The following is an 18,125-nucleotide window of genomic DNA, read 5'->3' on the forward strand; positions in this document are numbered from 1 at the left end:
TGACGGTGAGTTAACAATTACCAGTTGACATTATGTCCACACCTGGTGACTATCCCTGTGACCATGTCCAGATACCCCCCCCACCCGGTAGTGTACCTACTTAGGTAGGTACCTAGGTATGTACATTTTCTATATATCCCGTCAAGCAGGGATTATGTAGGTAGGTACCAAGAGGATGGAAGCTCGGCAGTACCTGCAGAATACCTTATCGATGTCGATCTTTGTAGTTATATAAGAGGTAGTCATTAATTTTCCGAAGCGTGTTGTTTTGTATATGGCTGTTACCTAGCAGAATTCTACCTAGCAGCCTAGTATATTGTAGTTGTTATCCTTAGTGTGCTTAAGATAAAATATGGAATAGAAGGAAACTGATCGCATCCATGGATGTCTCTACAGCACCTAGTATTATGCCAGAGCTAACTACCCCATCTGCCCATATATCGCATAGGTCCTAGATGTTTGCTGCATAGCGCTTGCTTACCTACCTATGACTTCATCATTCGGTTTGTTGTAGCTCCGTGTGTACCTAGTTTTGTGATTACGACGTCCAAGATCAACGTCCGAAGCGTCCTTAGGTACCTAACTTGGTTACCGGACCTCCTATTCCGCTAACTTCATCAATGATCGAACGAATCGAGTGCTGTGTAAGGCTGTAAGCTTCAACTTATGCCAATCTGAACTCCTGGACCCCTATCCTATTTATGACGTAGCGTAAAAAGCTTAGTCGCAAATGTAAACCACATTTCCTATCCCATGAGGCCCGAAGATTCTGTCGATTTAGCGCCCCCCACTCTTAAGCCCTGATAAGCCAATCACAACAAAGCTTCATGAAGCTTCAGTGTTATTTCTTCCTCCACATGGGTTTTTTCATTCTTATATATCGATTTTATAATATACAATGGCGATATATGGTATAAAGATATATGTGGTAGGTTTAATCGTTCAAGTTTTCATACGACCAAAATGGGGAAAATCTCTAATGTGATTGGTTAATGAGGTGTAGAAAGTGGGGGGCGCTAAATCGACAGAATCTTCGGACCTCATGGGATAGGTAGGACCTAGGTACATATCATTCTCCAGGTAGTCTAGACCACGAATTTAATTCATCTAGAAAATCAAAGTACAATGCAGTTTTACTATTTCCATGATCAAATCATAAATTTACTAGAATAATTACCTATTTGGAGATTTAAGTGGAGAGCAATCTGATTTCACCCCAAAAAATTAGAAATTAGACATAAGTGTCCCCTTCCCGTCTTTGAAGCATTTCGAGGCTGCGAGGCTAAATAATTATCCTCGTTTTATTAATCAAATGTACCTAGATAAGTAAACAAAAGAGGCCGTATATCTTTGTGGACCCGGAATTCGACAGCTTAATGTCATATTTAGGGCGCAAGACGATGTAGCTACAGAACTACCCCGCAATAAATACCTACTTAGGTAAATATCGTGATTGTTATATTAATCAACTTGAGAGGTTTTCCTGAAATCAACTCCAGGAGCGTTGTTGTAAATTTTGGTGGCTTCGTATTGTTTAATCGTCAACTATGACTACTCAACTCCCATCTACAGTCCTCATCATCGGGGCGACAGGCACTATCGGCAAGTATATTACCAATGCCATAGTCTCGGCCGAACCGCGTGTCGGCCGACAGATATCTATCTTCACTTCGCAAGCCACGGCAACTAGCCCTGCTAAGCAAGGTCTGTTGTCCTCATGGAAGTCTAAAGGCGTTTCGGTAATCACAGGCGACTTAAACAATTCCGATGATGTCAGAAACGCCTACAGCGGCGTAGATACGGTTGTTTCGTGTTTGGGAAGAAATGCGCTGGCTAGCCAGATCGAGCTGCTTAAACTTGCGGAAGAAAGCAAGGATGTGCAGTGGTTTTTCCCCAGCGAGTACGGCACGGATATCGAATACGACGCCTCAAGCAAGGATGAGAAACCACATCAGAACAAGCTCAGGGTAAGGGAGTTCATCCGCGACCAGGTGAAGAGGGTCAAATGCACTTACGTCGTCACTGGGCCATATCTCGACATGTTCCTGGCGTTGGCACCAATAGCCGAAGATGCTGGAGGCTACGATGTGAAGTCGAAGAGGGCCGTAATTGTTGGAAGTGGCGATGAAAAGGTTGGATTCACCACCATGCCAGAGTAAGCCTTACTACCTACTACCTACTACCTACTTACTACTTTCCTATTACCACATACTAGTGGGATTGTCCAATTGACATCTCACAGCGTTGGCAAGTTGGTGACTGCGGCTCTACAACACCCGGAAGTGTCGATTGGGAAAGTTCTCAAAGTTCAGTCGTTCGTTACGACTCCAAACGCTATTCTGGAAGAGTTTGAGAAACAGACAGGCACGAAGTGGACGGTCGACCATACGACAAATGAGAAGCTCCGAGAAGTCGAGAAGGAGAAGTGGGATGCCAACCACCCAATAGCGACGCTATACACATTGAGGCGTATTTGGGCTGAGGGTGGCACTTTGTATGACAAGACCGACAACGAGGTATTAGGTCTCACACCAGGAGATATGGAACCCCTGGGCGCTGTCGTGAAGAGAGCTGTCAATGGCGAAGGGTACTAGCGATAGTTTATCCTCTATGTGACATATGTAGTATCTATATATTAGGTACTATACTATATGAGGAGAGAAGCTCGTCGAGTTTCAATGATGAAATATCATGATATTATGGGAATATGAATATCTCAATTCAATGAATGTAATTGAGCAAATCATGCATTTATATCGTGTAATGCCGGTAGGCAATGAAATTTGGTACCCCGCAGCCCCGCTAATAAAGGTACCTACTACATAGTAGGTACATGACTTGGTCTATCGATAACGTGCTCTTAGAAAAAAAATTTACGATCGGGGGAAGCTACGATTTGATGCCGACGCTTGTTAATTGAATTATTCTTTTCTTCTTCTTCTTGATCTACGAACCTGTAATAGTCATAAAACAGTCACCAATTTAGCGGTCCATTTGACCTGGTTCGTCTGATACGGAATGGCTGATGAACAAGCATCGACATCGGCTCTGGCTTCCGAAAAGAAGCATAAATCTCATAAGAAGCACAAGCGACATCTGGAAGCTGATGGTACTGAGAACGAGCGAAAACACAAGAAGTCGAAGAGCAGCAACAGTGTGCCTATCGTAGAACCGGAAGCTCCAATTCGGATAGAGACTAAAACACTCGAAGCAGCCGAGACAAATGGCGCTGACGAAAAGACGGAGAAGAGAAAGCGACGGAAACATAAGAGCCATGCGACAGATAAGGTAGACGAAGGTCAACCAGCACCAACGTCAGCGCAAGATGGCGCAACAGATGTGAATAAGGCAAAGAAGGAGAAGAAAAAGTCAAAGTCGAAAGACCATAAGAAAAAACACGACATAATTGAAATCAACGAGACAATCATACCTTATAGCCAGGAAGATCTTCCCAACCCCGATTCCATGGACATCGACTCGGGGCCTGCTGAGAACGAGATCGTTGGTTCTGACGAATTCGGGCAAAAACCAGTGGATAAGGAATACCCTTTCTTTACCCAGACCGTTTCCCAGTACCTCGCTTTATTTCCATCCGGTCTAATCGAACCGGTGGAAGGCTTCGCAGATCAACATCTAAGGCCTCTCCTCAAGCGATATGTCCCCAGCTTCCGCGGCGTTCTGCTGGCGTATCAAAACCCCCGTGTTGGTGAGGCGCCCGGCAGGGGATCTTTAACTGAGGAAAGCGCATCAGACGACGTTGTACTGCTCGAATCGATTAATGAATATGCTGTGAGCTATGGGTGGTTAACGGTAGATGTAGACGTCTTCCGTCCTACCCGAGGCGCCTGGATGGAAGGTATCGTGAATCTACAAGGCGAAGGTCATATTGGTGTTGTCTGCTGGGACCTGTTCAATGCTTCGATTGAAGCTGGTCGACTACCTAGTGGTTGGCATTGGGTCGATCTCCTATCAAAGGACAAGAGCAAGAGCAAGGATAAGGGTAAAGGTAAGCAGAACGACAGAGAAAAGACGGCCGAAGAAGCCAAGTTACCTACCCCTGATCCCTTCGACGATCCCGATGACGAACTTGAACACGATACGACCCAAATACATATAACGGGTTATTGGGTGGACGAGAATGGCACGAGAGTGCGTGGAGGAGCCAAGCTCTACTTCCGGATTAAGCATTACGAGGTTGGCGTCAGCGGCGACTACGGCTACCTAAGTATTGAAGGTACTATGTTAAACGAAGAAGAAGAGAAGGCCAAATACACCAAGGAGATGGAGGTCTCAAGGCGTCGCAAGCAAAAGCACGGGGGCGTCTTGCGGAAAGAGCAGAAACGCTTACCCGAGTTCAGTATGACCAAGTTCGGCGTGAATGAAGCCGAAGATAACGAGGCCCAACGTGCTCCCGTGCAATGGGTCGCAAGCCGTCCCGGAAGCGACACGGAGTAGACGAATCATAATTACACGTATATCCATCATTGGGAGTAGGCGAACATCGGCGTCACTGGTTCGGTTGAAGGCTATTAAAAATTACCTGTTGCGCATGTCGATATGAATATGCCCGTACGTTCAACTTCTCGGCGGAGGGCTAGTCCACGGTTGGGGTATAATTGATATTTAGATAAACATCTACGAGTTACTTGATTCATATCAAGTATTAGTTCTTAAGTGCGTATTGTTCGTATTGTTCGTATGCGATTCTAGGGATACACTTATACTTTTTCGTCATCTTGAATCCATTATGATTACCCAGGTACCTAGGTAGTGGAGGAGATGTTGACTATCAAGACATCCATGGATGCTCTGAATCCATCTGCTCCATAGCTTTCCGGCTTGGTTTATGGCGGTCGGTATGTATTATTCCTCACCTACAAGGATTCTAATATGTTTGCGAGTAATAACTAGAAGAAATATTGGTTTAGAATAATATTTGGAGTATTAACGTTACTTGCACATTGTGTTGGATATGGCAATATTCTGTACCCGATCTGCCAATATCAGGCTAGGGAAGTTACAACTACTCCGTTCATGCCCCGGAAAGCTGTCCATGACACAGGTTACTCCACGTACCCTTGTACCTCCGCGCGCTCCACGCCTGGCGGGAGCTATTTTAGGTACATAGTACCTGGGCTTTACATAGTAGTACCTTGCACATACCATCAATTGAAACTCCCAATATCATCACAAACGTCGAGTTAGGGTCTCGGATCGTGTCATTTACTTAACTGAGTCTTATTCCCATCTACATTGTATCCTACCTTTCCATGTAAATCTCTAATCGATACCTCTATTGAACGCTAAATATGTCGTCGTCCGGATTGCGACAGTGCATCCGAGATGTCTCTCCGTACCTCATCCTCTTAGTCGCCATTAGCACCCTGGGACCGCTACAGTTCGGCTTCCATCTTGTATGTCCAACTCCAAATATACTATTGTCTCTTTCGATCTCACAGTCTGACCTACATATCTCTAGGCCGAACTCAACGCACCTCAAGATGTTATTTCTTGCCGAGCGAAGCAGCAATCCGTCTCACGATTCTCATCCGTCCTATCTTTGATGTCGAAGTCCTCCAACTCCGATGAAGTATCTACTACCTCTGCCCTTCCCGACTGCATACCCATGAATGATGCCCAGTTCGCCGTCGTATCAAGCATGTTTACCCTGGGCGGTCTGGTCGGTGCTCTCGGAAGTGGCCCCATAGCCTCTGCGAGGGGCCGCCTATTGGCCATGCGGCTGACCAGCTTATTCTACATCATCGGTTCTGTCGTTGAGGCCCTAGGTGCGTCTATTGCTATGATGGCTGTGGGTCGTGTGTTCTCTGGTGTAGGTGCTGGCGCTGCGACTGTCATCGTGCCCATTTATATCAGCGAAGTGGCGCCACCGCGTGAGCGCGGTACCTTTGGTGCCATGACCCAGGTCAGCATCAACGTCGGTATCCTAATTACGCAGACCATGGGGTATTTCCTCAGCTACGGGTCGGCGTGGCGGTGGATTCTAGTTGCTGGCATCCTCATTGGTGTGCTGCAGGGCTTCGGGCTCCTACTGCTGCCAGAGAGCCCAGCGTGGTTGGCAGCCAATGAGAGCGTCACCCAAGCGAGGCGGATACTGCAGAGGATACGTGGGAAGCACTACGATATTGAGGAGGAGACCTTGACGTGGGGCGATTCAGCGGTGTCGCCAGAAGAGGAGGGTTTGCTCAACGATTCAACTGTCGGTTCCAGGAGAGATTCTACCACCAGCAAGGTTAGCGGGAGAAATAATGGCAACCTTGGTTTTCTGGAAGTTATCAAGGACCCATTATACCGACCCGCTCTCGTCGCCGCTATTGGTGTCATGTGCGCCCAGCAATTATGCGGCATCAACTCCATCATCATGTACTCCGTCTCGCTCTTGAGGGATCTCTTGCCAATCAGTTCCGCGCTGTTGACTATCATGATATCGGCCATCAATCTCATCACCACGGTCGCATGTTCGCCGCTCCCAGACAAATTCGGAAGGAAGACTTGCCTGCTTCTTTCCATATTCGGTCAAGGGGCAAGCGCTCTCGCTTTGGCGTTGTCCATTTTATTCGAAGCCAAGATACTGTCAGCGTTCATGGTTCTTTTCTTCGTGGCCTTCTTCGCCGTCGGGTTGGGTCCGGTTCCTTTCATCCTCGCGTCCGAGCTAGTCGGACAGGAGGCGGTCGGGGCAACTCAGTCCGCCTGTCTGGGTGCTAACTACATTGCTACCTTCTTGGTAGCACAATTCTTCCCCATTATCAACGTTGCTCTAAATAAGCAATTTGGTGGTGCCGGTTGGGTTTATTTTATCTTCACTGCCCTAGCTGGTCTGTGCGGGCTATTCGTGCTCTGGCGCGTCCCTGAGACTAAGGGTAAGAAGGATGCAGATGAGGTTTGGGGCCGGACAAGGCGACTTGATTAATGTTAATGGACACAATATCTGGAAATGATTTATATATGCTGCCTAAGGTTTATTACATATAACGATATATCATGAATTTGACATCTCTAGTTTTGATTCTGGGTTATCACGGTCTCCCGGGAAGCAACCTCTGGTATTTGATCATCTGATCGATTTGTGTTATGCCCGCCCTAACACCATCTACCACATGCAATTCGGAGTAGGCAAATTCTTCTCCTTGCGCCTCGCTGGCGGCGCTCCGGATAATCGCTTCCAGGCCGGCCATCCCCGCACACCCCATCAAGATAACCTTTACACCTCCTTTAGAAAGAAGTCGCTTGGTAGCCTCCTTAAGCTTCTGCCTTACGATGGCGGGGTCAACACCATCGTGGAAGTCAGACGCGTTTAGGCCTGTAGACTCAACGCCCCTGAATCGCGAATTCGGATCTCCGCCAGCCTTTGATCCTAACATGAAGTCTACCCCATCGGCTAAATGCTTCTCCCACCACTTCCCCGTCGTCACGATACCCCAGGTATCATCGCCCCCGAGCAGAGATAGGGCAGCTAGGATACTGGCCTCGAAGATGCCGGTTACGGATTTGGGATATGCGGAGGAGAGCTGCATGGCAGTTACGAGGGGGTGCACGCTGTAGCATGCGATTAGGACGCCATCGTAGGGGAGGCCGGTTGGGTTACATGATGATAAATCGGCGAGCACGGCCGAGTGGCTGAGGAGAAGATCGTCTCCATTGTTTATGCTGGCTGGTGAAGAAGGGGGAGCCGTGTATGTGTATATTTCGGTGGACTAGGTGTGGTTAATACATGGGTAGTGAGTTTTATGTGTTTATGATGAAAGTGACGGTGTGTGATGTTTCATCTATAAGTGAACTTTTTTCTAGCTCTCTCTCACATTTCTTGAGACTGTCTCACACCTGGGGATTATATACGGGCTATGGGATATTGAGAATAGGGGCATCGGCGTACATATGGTAAATCTATAGAATCGATCACGTTTTTTAGACCGTCCGTCATGGCCTTTGACGAGTTGGGATTTAATACTAAGATTTTACTTAGTTTCCCACGTACAAGTTCGGTAGTCATGGCGGTCGTTGTCGTCGTCTATCAATATAGGGTGATAGGTAGGATTAACGAAGAATCCAGTGCGTAGATAAATGGTTCGATATAAAATATATGTATTTATGCCGTTAAATTAGAGAAATCAAAGTCTGGTATTGGTTGAAATTAGTGCTTGATCTCTTCGGCAGAATATCCAATAAAATATTTTCTTTTATACCCGTTTCCAGTTAGAGACTAAGTTGAAGCATACATTCGACCAGATATGATGAACTTAGCGAACTTGGGGTAGGTTGGTGGGGTAGTACCTACCTAGTAGTTGTGAATGAGGGTTGTCATCTGACAATTCTGTATCGAATCTATAACTCTTTAATGCAATAGATAGAAGATTTCATAATCAACTTTAGTGGAACCAGAAACCCCAGATAGAAAGTGGGGGTAATCAGCCACATTTGACAACGTCAGGCTGTCTCAGCCTCAATGGAATGCTACTACCTAGCAGTACAGCTGTACTTACCTCCAACTAGAACTGGTTTCATTAATTCAAGTACCTAAGTCAACTGAACTGACGAGCGCCTCAACTCCAAATCCAACCCCGCCATCCAAGCTACAAGCTGCCTGGCCAACTGCAGCCTACACGATTTAACGTAAATATACTCCCAAACTCGTCCTCGGACGTTTACGGCCTGCCTTTTTCTACCAAGGGAGTTATTAAATCATGGCTGCTCCTCCTCCTATCGGTCAGTAGCATTTCACTCTTACCCCCAATACTTACCTGGCAGATAGCTAGAGTAGCGAATAAAAGTATGGATGCCTAACGATACCAAACTAGTTCTCGATGGAGGTACCGGTTTCTTAAAGGTCGGATACGCCGCACAAAACTTCCCCGAATTTCAATATCCATCCATTGTCGGCCGACCAATCCTACGAACGGAAGAGAGGAACAGTGACAATGACATCGTTCTCAAGGATATCATGTGCGGTGACGAGGCGGCGGCGGCGCGGACCATGCTTCAAATCTCCTATCCTATGGAAAACGGTATTGTTAAGAAGTGGGATGATATGCAGCACCTATGGGACTACACATTCTACGAAAAGATGAAGATTGACCCAAAAGGACGCAAGATCTTACTCACCGAACCGCCTATGAATCCCCTAAAGAACCGAGAACAAATGTGTGAGGTTATGTTCGAACGATACGACTTTGGCGGTGTTTACGTGGCTATTCAAGCTGTGCTGGCCCTCTACGCGCAAGGTATATATCGAATCGCCCGAACTTCGTGGGATTCCATTTTAACATTAACTTAGGTTTGAGCTCTGGTGTTGTCGTTGATTCCGGTGACGGAGTTACCCATATTGTCCCCGTATACGAGTCCGTTGTTCTCAACCATCTTACCCGAAGACTTGACGTGGCTGGTCGAGATGTGACACGTAACCTGATCGCCCTTCTTCTGCGAAGAGGTTACGCGCTTAACCGAACGGCCGATTTCGAAACCGTGCGACAGATCAAGGAAAAGCTATGCTATGTATCATACGACCTGGAACTGGATAAGCGTCTTAGTGAGGACACGACAGTGCTAGTGGAAAGTTACACACTGCCCGACGGCCGAGTGATCCGAGTAGGCAGCGAAAGATTCGAGGCCCCCGAATGTCTCTTCCAGCCTCATTTGGTAGATTGCGAACAGCCTGGTATCGCGGAGTTCCTCTTCAACACCATCCAAGCTGCCGACGTAGACGTTCGCTCTTCTCTCTTCAAAGCCATTGTTCTCTCTGGCGGAAGCAGCATGTATCCAGGCTTGCCGTCGCGATTGGAGAAAGAACTTAAGCAATTATGGCTCACGCGCGTTCTTGGCGGCAATCCCGAACGGTTGAACAAATTTAAGGTTAGGATAGAGGATCCTCCTCGTCGTCGGCATATGGTCTTCTTGGGCGGTGCGGTGCTGGCAAATATCATGGCGGACAAGGAGAGCATGTGGATCACGCAACAGGAGTGGGCAGAACAAGGGCCGAGGATCCTGGAAAAATTAGGTCCGCGGTAGAAAACTGAACTGTTCATGATTCGAGCCTGCGAGAAGGAAATTTAGAGTTGAACGATCATGGAGTTTTATGAAGTTGTAGCAAAAATGATTCTAAATAGGTTAGCCCAAGGCGCCATCGTCGTTTTTATTTCACCCAATCCACCTAAATCGACGTATTCGTGTCTTATCTTTCTAGCTTTCCTACCTAGTTATCTATTTGAATTGTTGTATATGTGTAACTTACTCGAACCGAATCACTGTCTCACACATCGCCTTGTACTTAATTGAATCCATTATCTATCCTCGACTACCTCCCGCCTATGGGCAGGGGTGACTGCGCCACAAATCATCAGCCACATTGCCCAACTAGAATGAGCCGGACTTCAACTCTTCCAACTTTAAAACGCACGATGGTCGATGAGGCAAGGAATCCGCAAGTCAATAATAACCTTTCCATTTTGCTTTCCATCATATATTACAACTCACTCTTACTCTCTCATTTACGCTATGTAATATTACCCGCCATTTATCCGATTACCCATCGAGCTACATTCTTAATCACTCATATTATTTCTAATTGTCCCCTGTAAAAAATCACAAATAGCAAATAACAACATCGAAACTGGACACTAACATAATCGGCCTTCCGACGGGAACAGACACACACCACCACCTCCCGTCATCTCCGTCATCTCCGTCATTAGGTATCCAGTAAGATCCATATCATCTACCCGAGACGTCCCGCCCCCCCTTTTTCTAGATTTTAGAAAGGTTTCATTAGCCAATACGGATACATCAAAATCTCACCGTCCAACGACCTAATACCGATACATCATTCTCGGCGCACAGCACGAAAAAAAGAAAAAAAGAACGCATAGGCGCATGGGAGATCCCGCCGGCTGAGAAGAGGAGTTGAAGCGAGAGGACTAGATCGTAAGAGAGCGTAAGAAAAGTGAGAGATAGTAAGAGACTTGTCTCATCTCACTCTGACGCTGCCGGCCGGCAGTGAACCCGCAACCCGCCGCGGGCGCGCGCCTGATCTTTTTTTTCATTCAATCTGAAATCTGGATCTGGTACTGCGTCTGGATCTGGGATTGATCTGAGCTGACCGGCTGCCCCAACTCGACACGAGCACGAGCACGAGCACAGCAGCGTCTAATAAAACGATGAGTCTCAGTAATCCTGCTTCGGCCGCGTCGGGACCAGCTTCGGCCACCGCAAGAAACCAAACAACCCTGAAGAGGAGCGTACAAGCCGCCTTTGAAGGTACGCAAGAAATGCCATATTCTTATTAGTCCACATATCTTTATTTTATTTTTATTTATTCTTATTTATTTTATCGAATCCTTCTTTTCTTCTTTCCTTTTTCGGCGTATATCGTATACCGTAAATTTCGTCTGTTTGTTGGTTTATGTACTTTGCCTACTTACTGCTTGCTTTGTTCGCATCTACTCAACAATTTTCTCCTTCCTCTTTTCGGCCGTCACAGTATCTATCTCACACCTCGAATCGCCACCTGATTGGTGGCCTTCGGACTTATTCAACTTTGGCGACATGCTGCGCCGCTGAGAGCTTACCACTCTGTTACCGTCATGTTCCATACCTAGTATTCATATATCTTCACTACGACTCTAATTTTCCGATCCCAATTTCTTTCTTCTTCACATCATCAAAAAGCATCCTACATCATATGATGGTGTTTGGAGACGGCCTTGATAATTCCTTACGGTATCGCCGAACACGGCTACCAGAGGAAAACAAGTCGTCTTACGGTCCTCCAAACACGGGCTTCTCTCTACTTAAGTCTTATGAGCCTAGACCAATAAATCATGCATTTCATACGCCCACATTCCAACCACACCTTTCTCCGTTCCGTAATCAACGTACGGATTAAACATTTCTTTTATATTCCTTTCCTTTAATACACCAGTTTAATCGTAGTGGGTGGGTAGCTAATTCCGATATAGATCCTACTGATAGAGGTGGAAGCGTAGGTTACCAGTCCAAGGTTAGGGTCGTCGACAAGTATAAAGTCATCGGTTTTATTAGCAGCGGGACGTATGGCCGAGTATACAAGGCCTTGGGTCGGCATGGCCAACCGGGTGAATTTGCTATCAAGAAGTTCAAGCCCGATAAGGAAGGGGAACAAATACAGTACTCTGGTATATCACAGTCAGCGGTGCGCGAGATGGCTCTATGCTCGGAGTTGAAGCATGACAACGTTATCCGCCTTATCGAGATTATCTTGGAAGACAAATGCATCTATATGGTGTTCGAGTATGCCGAACACGACCTCTTGCAGATCATTCACCATCACACCCAGCAACCACGCCATAGCATACCACCTTCCACTGTCAAAAGTATCATGTTCCAGCTGCTAAATGGATGTCAGTACCTTCACAGCAACTGGGTTCTACACCGCGACCTCAAACCCGCCAACATCATGGTCACATCGAGCGGACAGGTCAAGATCGGTGACTTAGGGCTGGCCCGCCTTTTCTACAAACCCCTGCACTCACTGTGGAGTGGCGATAAAGTAGTTGTGACGATATGGTACCGTGCCCCAGAGCTGCTCCTAGGAAGCCGGCATTATACGCCAGCAATCGACATGTGGGCCGTAGGTTGCATATTCGCCGAATTGTTATCCCTTAGGCCTATCTTCAAAGGAGAAGAGGCTAAGATGGATAAGAAGACAGTGCCTTTCCAGCGTAACCAGATGCAAAAGATCGTTGACATCATGGGTCTTCCTACCAAGGAGCGCTGGCCCCACCTACCTAGCATGCCCGAGTATAACAACCTAAGCGTATTACAACCGCCCATGCTACACCCGGGCCATCATCACGGACACCATCACCATCATCACTCCAAGTCCGCTGGCTCGACCAGCCACCTCGAGAAATGGTACTACACCACCATCGGCGCGCACTCGTCAACCTCGTCCCCGAATTCCAACGCTACCCTCGCGGCTCTCGGCGCCGAAGGCTATAAGCTACTTGCTGGCCTTCTCGAATACGACCCCGAGCGTCGTCTCACAGCCGCCCAAGCCCTACAGCACCCCTTCTTCCAGGTTGGCAGCACAGGTGGCATAGGCGTCAGCGCAGGCTGCTTTGAGGGCTTGAAGGTCGCATATCCCCAGCGCCGTGTCAGTCAAGACGATAACGATATACGTACCGCGAGCCTGCCTGGGACAAAGAGGTCTGGGTTGCCGGATGATAGCGTTGTTAGGCCTGTTAAGAGGATTAAGGAAGGCTAGGAGTCTTGACTTGCTGCTAAGGAGCTGCTAAGGAAAATATATCTATGGGTGGCCTAGAATTAGGTTCTAGTGTAGGCAGATTATATGGGTGGTTTGATTTCATGCGAAGGAGTTTGGGTTTGACTTGGGGTATGGGGGCGTGATTGATATTGTTATTTCAAGGAATAGGCATGGAGTAAGGCGATATGGTCTAGCATGGTAAAGCATGACGTTGTGTAGGTAGTATTGATATTGATGTTAACATCAACATGGTCCTCAAGGTTACCATGCGTCCAAGCTTACCGCCGTTCAGAAAATCATTAGCTTTGCAAAATTCGAAACCCATGAATACTTAGGTAGGTAGGTAGCAGGTATCAAACTGCCTGACTAGCTCACACACCCTTCAAACTAGCCAGGCCGTCAATATTACAATATTACAGTATTAATATGTACGTATGTATCTGTGTACAAAAAAATGATGGTGCTAAGTAGATAGTATGTTAAAACACCCGCTCCCGCCAACCGCCTAGATAGATGTGCCGCTCCCGTTAGTGTCGTAAAAAGCAAGTTCGATATGATGGTATGTATGGGATAGATTTCGTGACCAAGAGACAAAAAAGCAAAAAAAAGACTAAAACTTTGGGTATGCATATAGAAAAGAGGGGGTTGGATTAGGAGCCTCGGGTATATCCGCTTCGCTTCAACAACTATCATTGCCCCCGATCGAGTCCGTATACGAACGTATTGACTATAGCAATCTATTGCAGCCCGTATTTTTCTCAACCCCCCTTTTGCTATCTTTGCATGAACAACTGGTGAGACTAAAGATTGGAGGGTGTCAGGTAGGAGTGTGGTGCAAAACTCCGCTAGACTCTATCGCATGGCTGCCCCATGCCACTCTCTGATGGCAAAATTCCAAGTCGCAAATTAGACCCTGACGCAGAAGACCCTTCACTTTATCGTATCGTGCCGAAAGGATTTCATATCCGAACCAAAATTCTTCGTATTATTAGAGCCATACGGACTATGCGACTCGACAGACGATTGCGGCTCGATCCATCAATGTCCACGCCCGCGCCCCACTGGCTCTTTGCGACGCGGTTATTCTAAATCAAACAACAAGGGTATCAAGGGAACAACAGAGAATTAAGAAGCCCTACTTCTTGGGCGGTGTAGGGGGAACCTTGACATTGTTCGATAGCCATGCCAGACCCTCGAGCAGACCCTCTCCCGACATGGCACAACTGGGCGCCACGTTCCAGATCTTGTCCTTCAAAGACGGGAGTTGTAGAGCATCCGTTACTTCTTGGGGACTCATAGCTGTAAATGGTGTTAGTATGCTATCATATTTCCCCTCGGGATCGGAATAAAGACTAATTAAGACATACCATCCTTAATATCTTGCTTGTTCGCGAATACCAGTAGCAAGCTGTCCTTCATCTCCCTGTCGTTGATAATACGGTGCAGTTCTTGTTTGGCCTCGGCCATTCGTGCGCGGTCGGAGGAGTCGACAACGAAGATTAGACCTTGGGTTCCTATTCATATATTGACATCAGTATTGGTATCTCTTATGGTTGTTTGATCGCCAGACAGGTATGCTACGTTATCGTGTTTATGCGCATACTAATCTGCCTGCCCATTCAAGGGTCAAAGTCCATGGAAGTCCTCGTCTATGAACGGACACGCAGATTAGCAAGAAGAACGACTTGTTACTCACCGCTAAAATAATGTCTCCATAGAGGTCGGATCTTGTCTTGACCACCAACATCCCAGACGTTGAACTTGACATTCTTGTATGTGACCGTCTCGACGTTGAAGCCGACTGTAGGAATGGTAGTGACGTCCTGACCGAGTTTGAGCTTGTACAGAATCGTGGTCTTGCCGGCAGCGTCGAGACCCAACATCAACAATCGCATTTCCTTAGATCCGAAGATCTTGCCCATCATCTTGGATAGTTGACCCCCCATTTTGATCTTGGTTGTTGATTTCTGTCAGGAGAGATTCTACGAGGTCGATCGAAATAGGTGAACTATGAGGGAAGTCGGGTCACGTCGTACGTTTAGGTTCCAAGTGAATATTATATCGCCCCGGTGACTGTCATTAAAGTCTGGAGGGAGGGAGGATGGTAAGTAGAGCGGTGATTTGCAAAGCCTAACGCGTAACTATTGGCTATCGTAATATTTGTAAACCCAGCAACTGAACAGAGCTGCCGCGTCTTTGGTATCGTGTGTGGTTGAAGGGAATCGTGAGATAGATTTGCTGTGCCGACGGAAACGATGTCGCAGTACTCCGTTATGAGGGTGAATAAAAATAGATAAAAACTACAATTTCCGAGATTGACACATGCACGACGAATGAGTGGAAGAAAAATAGGGAGATTAAAAAAAAGAGTGAGTAAGAACAAGGGGAGAAAAAATAGTTTGCAGCGTCGATTTCCAAATTGGAAGTTTAATGAAACATTAAAAATACGCCAGGACCCTCATCAAATGTTTCAATCTCCGCTGTTTTCAGGTGGTCTTAGCAGTCTCAGTCGCTCTCTAGTTGTTTTCTAGGTGCTGCAATCCCCTAAAGCTGCTACATGTAAGGGCTTCAGGGCTCACACGCGCTACAGTATCACGCTAGAAACGCGCTGGGTGCCCAATGAGGTTAGACAAACAGTTTCCCCTGACGGGGAGACAGGTACAGTACATGCTACATGCTAGGTACGGAGAATAAACGCTTGGGCCATCTCGATCAAGCTCCTATTTAAAATCATCTTAAAAAGGGGGGACACATAGATCTACTATGTACCTTACGTGGTACGTCCAGGTATGTATCTACCTCTGTTACTACCTAGTATGTACTATGTATTTATTTCTCAAAGAGACACGAATGCGTAATAAAATAATAAGAGGGACATGATAGTAATAAATTTTGGTTTTTTTATCTGGCCTGGTTACGAATAATGAAGAAGATGGCCCGTTTAAGAGAAATGGTAAATTCAACTATCGTACTAGGTACTGAAGATGTTTTAGGATATCTCGATGGCGCAGTCATTAAAGTAGGATAAAGAGAAATAATTGCAATTTTTTAGGCCCAATAAGCTCAAACCATTCGTAGTCGTCCATAGAAACTCCCCATTAAATACATTAGGATTCCTTTTCCATTTTCTCTTTCGTATAAGATAGGGCCCCCTATAAGGATATTCCCAGACGTAACCTAACATCCAACCTACGTTCTCTTGCGCAACTTTGGTTATAGTGACGCACCGTTGCTGTGGTCTTCAACCTCACAGAACGCCTTGAAGGTTGTGAGCGAGTCATTCGAGCCCCCTTGAGATTCTAGGATTAACTCCGCCGTGGCACCAACAAAGAAGACATACCCTTCCTTGATCTCTTCGGTTTTAGACCCAACCGTGATTTTACCCTTACCTCCGGTACAGATGACGATGCTTGGTCCATCGAGAGGGTCGAACGTAGCCTTTGACCCATCACCATTGAGGACCGTTCTGATGACACTAAATTCATCGATCGGTGGATCATATAGATTTGCCTCCGAGCCAGAGCTGTATGCGGCACGATTCAGTACTACATATGGGTATTCAGTTGGCTCCATCTTCTGCTCCTCGATAGGTGCGTAATTGTAAGTAAGCAAGTCAACCAATGTTTGGACATCCTTAAACTTGGGTGTAAATCCTGCTCGAACAACATTGTCGCTTGCTGCCATACACTCAATAATATCTCCCGAGACATATGCATGTATGTCATCCGCCTTGAGGAAGAGGGCTTCACCAGGAGAAAGCTTGACGAAGTTAAGGAAGAATAGGACGAAGAGTCCGATATCATCAGGGAATTGCTTGTTTAATCGAGTCACTAACTCGGTTAAAACTGCTCCGTTGGTCGACTCAACTCCGCCATCCGCAAATCCGTCTCCTTTAGTCTCGGCCTCTGAAACGAGTGCCTTGGAAGCTGAGGCTACATCTTCCTGAGAAGAGTTCATGAGAGCAGCAAAGGCAGACTGTAGGGCTCTCTTGTTTTGTGTCGTAGACTCGGATGAATTGTCACTCTCCTGGCCTCGAACCGTGTCGATGAAAGATTTGGCTGCATCTTCGCCTACTAGTTGCCGTAGGGCGGACACCGATGATAGAAAATGAGCAATCTCGGCGAGTGGACGGAATCCGCATAGACCTTCGAAATCGGTTATGGCAATGGCCATCTCAGGCTTATGGTTATCGTCGGGGTAGTTTCTGGGGTCTCTGGCATGCAACTTCTCGGCAAGCTTCTTGTTGGGATGCGCTTGAATGGAAAGCGCTTTATTTATAGAGAGCACCTTAAAGAGAAAAGGTAACTTGGTGCCATACCTCGCTCTCACAGACGGTGCCAGAAGCATCTGGTTTTCCTCAACCAGCTCAAGAAGAGTACGGCCAGACTGGAGGTCTTTAGACGGGTTCGAAGGATGTGTACCCATCCATAACTGTGAACGCAAAGTCCCTCAACATTAGTGATCGAGCTGCTTAAATTCAAGCAGTAACAGACGCACCTCGGCGTATGGCTTGTCTGACTGGATGCTTAAAGTATCGGATGGTGTTGCTGCGGCAAATTTTGCTGCTGCAGAATCAGATCCGATCTTGCCCCAGTCATAAGAGTTCACTCCGCATTGGAGCCGTATTAAGGGGACGGGTAACACCATTCTTAATGGTTAGTCGAAAACTACGCTTAGTTTGTAAGAGTGTTCGATTTAATTGTGATCGTGATCGAGGTGAGAGTCGGAAAGGGATTGCTTTTGCAAGTACGATTTAGCAGAGATATATTTTCTATATCGCCTAGTACTATACGTGCGTTGGATCTCGTTATGGGTCAGTTTCGTCGTGGATGGAAGCGTGTAATAGTTAAAAGTGAAGAAGTAATCAAATCTT

At 46.7% G+C, this 18,125-nt stretch overlaps 9 protein-coding genes across 9 annotated transcripts; 5 read left to right on the plus strand and 4 right to left on the minus strand.

The window, feature by feature from the left end:
• Nucleotides 1-1,394: 1,394 nt before the first annotated feature.
• On the plus strand, nucleotides 1,395-2,728 carry GGS22DRAFT_102099 (NAD(P)-binding protein). The gene is made up of 2 exons (XM_047957705.1): nucleotides 1,395-2,155; nucleotides 2,243-2,728. The coding sequence occupies exons 1-2, from the start codon at nucleotides 1,548-1,550 to the stop codon at nucleotides 2,592-2,594; spliced, it is 960 nt and encodes a 319-aa protein (XP_047813750.1). The 5' UTR covers nucleotides 1,395-1,547; the 3' UTR covers nucleotides 2,595-2,728.
• Nucleotides 2,729-2,908: 180 nt separating this feature from the next.
• Nucleotides 2,909-3,359, minus strand: GGS22DRAFT_176343 (uncharacterized protein). Its single transcript, XM_047963396.1, has one exon. It carries the CDS (start codon nucleotides 3,274-3,276, stop codon nucleotides 2,983-2,985), a length of 294 nt encoding a protein of 97 aa, XP_047813751.1. The 5' UTR covers nucleotides 3,277-3,359; the 3' UTR covers nucleotides 2,909-2,982.
• GGS22DRAFT_176344 (uncharacterized protein) lies at nucleotides 3,283-4,675 on the plus strand. The gene has a single exon (XM_047963397.1). The coding sequence runs from the start codon at nucleotides 3,466-3,468 to the stop codon at nucleotides 4,453-4,455; it is 990 nt and encodes a 329-aa protein (XP_047813752.1). The 5' UTR covers nucleotides 3,283-3,465; the 3' UTR covers nucleotides 4,456-4,675.
• Nucleotides 4,676-5,219: 544 nt separating this feature from the next.
• GGS22DRAFT_102104 (general substrate transporter) lies at nucleotides 5,220-6,981 on the plus strand. Its single transcript, XM_047957706.1, has 2 exons — nucleotides 5,220-5,414; nucleotides 5,480-6,981. Exons 1-2 carry the CDS (start codon nucleotides 5,310-5,312, stop codon nucleotides 6,926-6,928), a joined length of 1,554 nt encoding a protein of 517 aa, XP_047813753.1. The 5' UTR covers nucleotides 5,220-5,309; the 3' UTR covers nucleotides 6,929-6,981.
• On the minus strand, nucleotides 6,982-8,283 carry GGS22DRAFT_102117 (Asp/Glu/hydantoin racemase). Its single transcript, XM_047957707.1, has 3 exons — nucleotides 8,202-8,283; nucleotides 7,892-8,133; nucleotides 6,982-7,712 (listed from the first exon to the last, which is right to left on the minus strand). The coding sequence occupies exons 2-3, from the start codon at nucleotides 8,006-8,008 to the stop codon at nucleotides 7,035-7,037; spliced, it is 795 nt and encodes a 264-aa protein (XP_047813754.1). The 5' UTR covers nucleotides 8,009-8,133; nucleotides 8,202-8,283; the 3' UTR covers nucleotides 6,982-7,034.
• Nucleotides 8,284-8,493: 210 nt separating this feature from the next.
• On the plus strand, nucleotides 8,494-10,267 carry GGS22DRAFT_102120 (actin family). Its single transcript, XM_047957709.1, has 3 exons — nucleotides 8,494-8,721; nucleotides 8,814-9,236; nucleotides 9,290-10,267. Exons 1-3 carry the CDS (start codon nucleotides 8,700-8,702, stop codon nucleotides 10,018-10,020), a joined length of 1,176 nt encoding a protein of 391 aa, XP_047813755.1. The 5' UTR covers nucleotides 8,494-8,699; the 3' UTR covers nucleotides 10,021-10,267.
• Nucleotides 10,268-10,445: 178 nt separating this feature from the next.
• Nucleotides 10,446-13,661, plus strand: GGS22DRAFT_176348 (kinase-like domain-containing protein). Its single transcript, XM_047963398.1, has 2 exons — nucleotides 10,446-11,265; nucleotides 11,967-13,661. Exons 1-2 carry the CDS (start codon nucleotides 11,166-11,168, stop codon nucleotides 13,250-13,252), a joined length of 1,386 nt encoding a protein of 461 aa, XP_047813756.1. The 5' UTR covers nucleotides 10,446-11,165; the 3' UTR covers nucleotides 13,253-13,661.
• Nucleotides 13,662-14,166: 505 nt separating this feature from the next.
• GGS22DRAFT_102130 (ADP-ribosylation factor 6) lies at nucleotides 14,167-15,360 on the minus strand. The gene is made up of 3 exons (XM_047957710.1): nucleotides 14,949-15,360; nucleotides 14,620-14,766; nucleotides 14,167-14,551 (listed from the first exon to the last, which is right to left on the minus strand). Exons 1-3 carry the CDS (start codon nucleotides 15,196-15,198, stop codon nucleotides 14,388-14,390), a joined length of 561 nt encoding a protein of 186 aa, XP_047813757.1. The 5' UTR covers nucleotides 15,199-15,360; the 3' UTR covers nucleotides 14,167-14,387.
• A 698-nt stretch (nucleotides 15,361-16,058) lies between these two features.
• GGS22DRAFT_176352 (mannose-6-phosphate isomerase) lies at nucleotides 16,059-18,111 on the minus strand. The gene is made up of 2 exons (XM_047963399.1): nucleotides 17,750-18,111; nucleotides 16,059-17,683 (listed from the first exon to the last, which is right to left on the minus strand). The coding sequence occupies exons 1-2, from the start codon at nucleotides 17,897-17,899 to the stop codon at nucleotides 16,466-16,468; spliced, it is 1,368 nt and encodes a 455-aa protein (XP_047813758.1). The 5' UTR covers nucleotides 17,900-18,111; the 3' UTR covers nucleotides 16,059-16,465.
• Nucleotides 18,112-18,125: the final 14 nt, after the last annotated feature.

Source organism: Annulohypoxylon maeteangense, assembly GCF_022496945.1.
Source record: "Annulohypoxylon maeteangense strain CBS 123835 unplaced genomic scaffold GGS22scaffold_35, whole genome shotgun sequence".
Taxonomy (NCBI): Eukaryota; Fungi; Ascomycota; class Sordariomycetes; order Xylariales; family Hypoxylaceae; genus Annulohypoxylon; species Annulohypoxylon maeteangense.